General features: G+C 51.1%; 1 protein-coding gene across 1 annotated transcript; it reads left to right on the top strand.

The window, feature by feature from the left end:
* The first annotated feature begins 1,643 nt into the window (after positions 1 to 1,643).
* On the top strand, positions 1,644 to 4,585 carry LOC104838888 (leukotriene C4 synthase-like). Its single transcript, XM_010578907.1, has 5 exons — positions 1,644 to 1,701; positions 2,509 to 2,608; positions 3,683 to 3,753; positions 3,988 to 4,069; positions 4,459 to 4,585. Exons 1-5 carry the CDS (start codon positions 1,644 to 1,646, stop codon positions 4,583 to 4,585), a joined length of 438 nt encoding a protein of 145 aa, XP_010577209.1.
* Positions 4,586 to 7,389: the final 2,804 nt, after the last annotated feature.

Below are 7,389 nucleotides of genomic sequence, written 5' to 3'. Positions count from 1 at the left end.
ATTTTGCATCTAATGATGATCTGGGGAGTGGGAGTGCTCTATGGCTGCCTTTACAGCTCCTCCTGGCTCAGGTTTCCTTACACATATTTGACACTTGACACAGGTTACGCTGCACTGTCATCTGACGGAGGTGTAAACTCGTATCTTTTTTGTTCAGTTGCTTTGCTTTGTATTTTCTTTGCTAGCGTGCTGTAATCAGACAGGAGCAGAAGGAAATCAAACATCATTAAGCACGGGGAGACCTCTGCCCTTTTTGAGCTTACACAGGAAAGTCTTCATTTCTTTGACAGCTAAATGGGAGAAAACGAAACACAATGTTCCTCGTATTTCTAAACAGTCGCTGGAATGAAAAAGGATCAATTCTGAGATGAAGGAATTATTCTTAAAGCTGGTGCTTGACAAACAGTGGTGTCTGTGTTTGATATGTGGAGAAATACTAGGCTGGGACATTGTTATAGCCTCTTCGGGTGCCTTTATCCCTCCCTTACAGAGAGGCAGAAAACCGGAACCAGTTTATTGCTTCTTCCGAAGTCTATCAAGGACATTAGGCATAAAATGTAATTTCTGTAAACTGCTTTAATCTGATCTTATTTTCCATAATAGTGACATTTAACAATCACTTTGTCTTAACTCGTCCCTGGTCCGAAGGGAAAATTCTTCGAATGCAGGGAGAGGAAGGAAGCAAAGCCAGCAGGTTCAGCAGCTCGCAGCCATGCCAGCTTTGCGCTCTTAGACAGGAATTAGCTGAGTGGGTCTACCCTGACACGTGAAAACGTAATTTTCCTTTTTGCTATATCCTGATGAATTCTGCAGGTTTTTACCCACACAGAACTCTCTCTGGTGTTTACGATGTGAGTTAATTTGGCTGAGGATTGATCAGAAGCCTTAAATGCACAGCTCCCAGCCTTTCCAGTACGAGGGCAGGCTCTGAAACCCTCTTGGTGTCTGACAGTCATTCCGCAGGTCCCATCCCAATATAAAGTATCACTGTGCAAGACAGATCTGTACCATTTATACTTTATCACATCCTGTCTTAACGTTGCAGTGGGTTTTTTACTTGGGGGCTTTATTCGATGCTGTCTCAGTGTCATGTCCAGAAGTCGTGCTCTGTGCCCAACGCGTGCTTTCCAGAGCCTGTGCACGCAGTGATACGTGCCATGAATCGCTGCCTGTCCTGATGCTCAAGAGGTGCAGAACAGCCCAAGCGGGGCTGTGGTTCCTCATGGAACATCAGCAAGAGGGACGTGCCCTGGCCTTGGTTAGGAGTGGTTTTAAACCAGATGCCCCAGGGGGAGACGAGTTTTGTCCCCCCATTCAATTCCCAGTTCTCCTCTCTTACCTCTCAAATGTTCACTCTCTGCTGGGTTTTCCCACTTCCTCATAAGTCATTCCTGGAAAAGGGAGGGTGGGAACGGAAAGACGCCATTAGACCTCTCTCCGATGATTTATATTTCCATGGTGCATACAGTAACAGGCAAGCCAGACTCCTCCTGGGTTTAAGCACCACATACAAATCTTCCCTGTTCAATTAAAGCAAACCTATGCTGCCAGCTACCACCGCTGACTGACACATCGGCAAGGACTAAACCTGGCCAGAGGAGCTTCTGATCAAGAAAGATTTTCTAGGGTCTGGAAGAATCAATATGTTGGATCAGATTCACCTGCTGGCTGCCGTGACAGTCCTGGGAGTCCTGGAGCAAGGTAGGGACCATCGGATACACATGTCCAAATACCTGCTGGGTCAGTCTACTGTACCTCCAGGGATTTCCTTTCACTTCAGATTTCCTTTCTGCTGTTGCACTGGTGCTTCCCCGCTTTTCAGACAGCAGACTGATATCTTGTCTGGGTTTTGAAAACTATTCAACAAAACGAGTGCCTGGGAAGCCCTTCCTCTGAACTGACCTACCTCCTCAGTTCAGAAATTTCTTGGTAGATGTTCTCCTCTGCAAACATGTAGAATTCTTTGAAAAATGTATTTACAGCAGTTCCTTAAGTTCATGTAGATGTTAGCATACAAAGAGCACTGCCGTGCAGAAAGGTGGAAGAACGGGCTGTGGTGGGTCACACAGAACATCTCCCAGCCGTGGTTCCACATTGCATGACAATTTAATTCAGTGTCTGGGTGGCTTATCTGTGGCATCAGTTCCCTCCCTACTCAGCTATCAGGATTTAGAAGGGCAAAAAATTAAAGATTGAAAAAACCTTAAAATTGGCAGTAACAAAGTGCATCTGAACTGTGTAACAATTTCTGGAGATAATAGATCATCTGTTAATTACGCAAGAGAGAAAGCAGATATCTGCTGGTGGTACGTGACTGCATAGTCCTCCCTTCACCGTTGCACTGGGTCATTCCTTTTCCTTGTCTGAAACTTAATCTGGGATCTTCATCCAGCTTTCTCTGCTATGCAGGAGTGTAAGGTTAGGAGAAGACCACAGACCTTTTGCCCTCACCTCTGGCAGTCTCCAGCAGAGGACTGACCACTGCTACTTTTCTCTCTTTTGCTGCAGCCTACTTCTTGCTCCAGGTGATCTATGCCAGGAGGGTGTTTGGCATTTCTCCTCCAAAGATCTCAGGCCCACCTGAATTTGAAAGGATCTTTCGAGCACAGTAAGAAACTCCTCTGACAAGATGCTTTCCCGGTCTCATGTCTAGCAGCACTGCCCCTCCCCTGCTTTGCCATTTATTTCTCGGGACTGTAATTCAGCAGTTACTCACCTCCCTTGGGGGTAAATTAATGAGCTTAAGAGTCAGCATTGAGACTGTTGGCTCACCAGTCCTAAACACACCAGCCGTTGCTGACAGAAACCACACAGAAATCTCTGCTGTAGAGCGTAGGGCTGCTAAAGACAAAGTTGTGGGTGCCTGAGCCTTAGGATGGTTTTAGCCAAGCGGTGTCAAAGCCTTGGGCAGCTTCAGCCCTGCTCTGAACCCTGCTCACTGGGAAGGACAAGATCCCAGAGAGATCTCAGCTGAGGCTGGTACGAGGATAGTGACAATCCAGCATCTCTGCTGTGACTTCTGTGCTAGGGCTGCAGCGGGGAGGGAAGCAGAGAGGGAGGAAGCGTCCACTTTTGCTGTAGCTGAGCACTGAAAAAAAGCAACTGGGCAGCAGGAGCAGGATGCCCTCAGCCATCCCCTTCTCTGCTCCTTTGCCAGCCTAGACTCAGCCTCATCCAGCATCTCTTTGTCCTACTACTTTGTCTTTGGGGGGAAAAGGGCATGGCGTACAAAGAATCCAAACAGCTAAGTGCTCCCTCCCACTCCTGCACGAAGCCCAAGCTGTTCTGGCCTTATCTGCTTAAGATGCACTTCATCCTCAATATGTCTGCAGCCTGCTGGGGCAGACCTTCCATGCAGCTTTGGGGGCTTCTACAGCAGGGTTTGAGCTGTAGCACTCGGGAATGGGCAGTCGGGGTGGTCCACAGAGCCTTTCTGTGCATGGTCTGATCTGGGCATCTTGTACTTAATTTCTTGTGCCCTGGAGACCCTGTTCCTTCCACTGTTTAATTCCTGTGAATAAAGGTGGGACAGAACTGCAGGGAAAGGTGCAAGCCTTGGATGCTTTTTATGGTGATATCAGCTCTAAAAAGCAACAGCCTCCAGCCCCTGGAAACTGCTAGGGGGAAGCAAAAAAGGAAGATCTTCCTTTCCCTTGTTTATGACCTTCCTCTTTCCTGCTAGGGTGAACTCCTCTGAGTACTTTCCCATTTTCCTGGCGCTTCTGTGGCAGGCTGGACTCTTCTTCCATCAAGGTGAGAATAGCCCGTTACCTGGTTTGTCACTGGATCTGTTCCCCTGAGTGCTTGCTCAGTCCTCAGGTCCTGCTCACCTTCTGAACAATAAAACAGGCAATAATTCTGTCTCTGATGGGAGGGTAGAACCAGAGGACACAAAGCCTCTATTCCTTCACTTTGGGCTACCTGCTTGGCTCAAAGTAGCTCTAAAAAGCCTTTGGAGATGGTCACTGTCATCTCTCTCAACTGCAGGTCTGGCTGCAGCCTTGGGTCTGCTCTATCTCTACGCCCGCTACTGCTACTTCATGGGATACAGGGCATCGTCCTCAAAAAGGTAAACACCTCTGCCAGCCTGGAGTACGTGATAACCCCTGGGGGTTTGCATTTGGGAACATAATGTGCTTTGGGGAAGCTCAGGACTCCCTCTGGCTGCTTCAGGGTCCCTGCATGGCTCAGCCTTGCTGAGCTCTCCCCGGGGCATAACGTGGGCATGGGTACGGGGCTGGGGCCAGAGACACAGGTACGGGGCAAGGCTGGAGCTGCCCCGAGCTCTTGCGGGTGCGTGTGTGCTCCCTCGAGGTGGGAGCAGGGCACAGGGCCCCATGTAGGGGACAGGGGACAGCCAGGGGCTGCCTTTCCGCCGCCCTTCTCCAAGGAGGGAGGGATTGTTCCCGGGCGAGAGCAGCAATGCTCGGTCTTAGCAGGGTCCCTCTCCTCCACCAGGCTCGCCCCGATATACTTTAGCACTGGAGTTCTCTGGATTCTCATTGCAGCATCAGCCCTGGGCATCTTGCATTTCTTCCTCTTTCACTACGTGGGGCTGAACGTCCTTCGGCTTCTCACAGCGTGACCTGCTCCTCTGTCCCTCATCGGTGTCCTTGCCTTCGAGTCCTGCTCCCTCCTGCCCATGGTAACAGACTGGCTGTACTTAATACAGCTAAGCAACTAATCCACCGTCACCTGAGTTTTTAACACCTCCCTCCCTGCTGCCCAGCACCGGGATGAACTGCTGAGCTCTTCAGGAGGTATTTTTCCCCCACAGCACTCTTTGTGCCAAGTGCTCCATACCTGGCAGCTCCATCATGCCTGATGCAGAAACAGCAATGCTTCAAAACAAGGAGAATTTTAGGAAAACTGGACACATAAAAGCAAATTCATCTCAGCATGAGCTTCCCAGTGAATTGCCACGTGCTCCCCTTCCTCCAGCAGCTCTGCCTTCAGCCCAGGCACCAAACATGGGTTCATGGCAGTTTTCCAAGGCCCACGCCTAAGAAAGGCATTTGAAACCAGATGTGGGCTGGGGCATAACAAGAGTCAAGGGGTAAACAGGAGTAGCCATCAACATGTTGTGTGAAAGTCTATTAGTGCCCTTGTAATGGTTATCAGCCATTGCCCTTGGACAATATTGTAAATCAGACTGCGCAAACTCATAACCACTACTGCATGTATAACTTTGAATACTGCTGAGCGACAACGTGCACAAATAAAAAGGCACTGAGCTTGCTGTGCTGGGTGTCTCCTTGTGGGTCTGCAACTAGCAGAGAACAAAAACACGGGTGTTTAAACACGAGGTGGCTGCCTCGGTTTCCCTGCCGTGCAGCGTAACGCAGCCTGCAACCCTCTGTCCCATGGGAGAAGAGCTCTGAGTAGGGAGAATCTGATTTTCAGAGGTGCCGAGCTCCCAGATTGGGGGCCAAGCGGCTCACACCAAACAGTGGTCCCTGCTGGGTGGTTTGCCTGGTGCTCGGGTCCCCATCTGGGCTTGGCCAAGATTTTCACGGGAGCCCAGCGTTCACAACATTGATGCTTTTGGCCACTGGTCCGCTCTTGTTAGTGACACAGCTCAGAAAACACCAGCAGCGCTCCGTGCCATTGTCACAGGGGGATTTCACATCAAACCTGGAGAGTGAAAATAACTGCATTAACATGCTGCCAGCCTAACCACACTTTAAAGCCTGCTGTCCACCCCTCCTTTCCCCAGAAGTAGGCATATCTAGATTGTAAGAATAAAAGGCAGGGTTTTTTTTGAAGAAGTGATTAATTTTTCACATTGTTTCATTTCCTTCCCCGCATTTTAAATGGGCTTATCCCGCAAAGTCCCCAGTCTGTTTCCTGTTCGGGCTCTCCTGCCTGGGAGTCATGCTGCTGCATTGAAGTCGGCAAACACTGCAGGGAAAGCCTTAAATCCAAACAAAAATAACTGTACAGCACTTGCTGCTGCGAAGTTTTCAGTGCAGCAGGGCCCCATAATCACACAAACCCCTGGGTGTCACAGCAAGGTAAACAACAACAAAATAACTTCTTTTCTAGCAGCTTTGCTAAAACGCTTTGGAAAAGGCTGAGCATCATTTAACACCAGCTGTGCCTTAGCAAGGCCAGGGAGGAACAGACATGCCACCTGCCCCCAGTGAGATTTTACTTAGCCTTTACATTAACATGTCCCACCATCTCCTGAAGTTAATTCTCTGTCCCCACCTTTTTACCTGCATTTTACCAGTCACCTCCCAGAGGGTTAATACAGAAGGACCAGCCCCAGCTGCCAGTGCAGGTCCTGGCTCCGTCTCAAAGCCCTGCTGTCTTGGGTTAGTCCAAGTGGGTGCTCACTGGTTCTGCAGACACAATCTCCATCTTTTACCCTGCAACCACTTTTCTAACCCTATTGTATCAGCCTGGAGCCACTACCACCACCTCAGCCCTGCTTATCTCAGCTCTCTGTGTGTGACAGGGCTGCAGAATGACTCAGAGGAGGGAAGTTAATGATTCAGCAGCGAGGCTGTGGCGAGCCAGCTTCTCCCCTTGGAGGCACGGAGGACCATTAAAAATCCTGGTGCAGCAGAGCCAGGCTCTGGCCTCGGCTGCCTGCCGTCGCTAGTTCTGTCACAGAAAAACTGCCCGGCTCATCAGCCCCTTCAAACAGTTGTCAGAGGGGTCGTTTCAGGTGCCTCTAGCAGAAGGAAAACTCCTCCCCTCCACCCAGGGATGCTGTCATTACTCTGCTGCTTCATAACTGTCATCAAAGAAAATTACGTTGCACCAGACCACGGTTCAACGATGCAGTCGATGGTTTCAGGATTTACCCAATTCGAAGCGCTGCCGCCGCACAGCACGTTGCGCCGGTGCCGTATGAAACCACTTTGCCCGCTCGCATCCTCTGCAGAGATGCCGAGGGGCCAGTTTTGGACTGGGAAGGTGCGTGCTGGGTGGGATGGGGTCTGCCCAGGCCACCTCAAGGTTACGTGGCTCCCAGCTGGTGTGAGGACGGTCCCGCGAGCTCCAGTTTCACGGTGATCCAACCGCCCGGCGGTACTGGTCCCGCTGCAGGGCCGATTGCAGAACCGCAACTCCCACCGCTGAGAGGGTGAAGAAGGTTCCCGGTCGCTGCTCCCGTCCCCGGCTGTGCCCCCTCCTCACCTCCCGCCCCTGCCCGGCCTCGTGGGAGCCGTGATGGGGCGAGGGGTGACCCACGAAGCCAGCTCAGCTCCCCCAACCTGCGGGATTTGTGCCCCGGCTTCATTTTCTTCTGGTCTGGTGAGCTGAGCTGGCTGAGGGAAGAGCCAGGGGGAGAGCCGGGCTGCCGTGCCCGCAGCTTAACGGGGCCGAGGCACTCCGGGCTGTGCCCGAGCCCCATCGTACGAGCCCCTTCCCCGGCCCCGG

The sequence above is a fragment of the Haliaeetus leucocephalus genome, unplaced genomic scaffold, assembly GCF_000737465.1.
Source record: "Haliaeetus leucocephalus isolate CR32 unplaced genomic scaffold, Haliaeetus_leucocephalus-4.0 Scaffold656, whole genome shotgun sequence".
Taxonomy (NCBI): domain Eukaryota; kingdom Metazoa; phylum Chordata; class Aves; order Accipitriformes; family Accipitridae; genus Haliaeetus; species Haliaeetus leucocephalus.
Note: the sequence above shows the minus strand (reverse complement) of the source record. Positions and strands in the feature narration are given on the sequence as shown.

Excerpts from the sequence above, each read along its gene's own strand:
- LOC104838888 (XM_010578907.1), top strand. The coding sequence starts at position 1,644 with ATGTTGGATCAGATTCACCTGCTGGCTGCCGTGACAGTCCTGGGAGTC. Across the intron at positions 1,702-2,508 it reads CCTGGGAGTCCTGGAGCAAG|CCTACTTCTTGCTCCAGGTG; the intron begins GTAGGGACCATC and ends CTTTTGCTGCAG. Across the intron at positions 4,070-4,458 it reads AGGGCATCGTCCTCAAAAAG|GCTCGCCCCGATATACTTTA; the intron begins GTAAACACCTCT and ends CTCCTCCACCAG.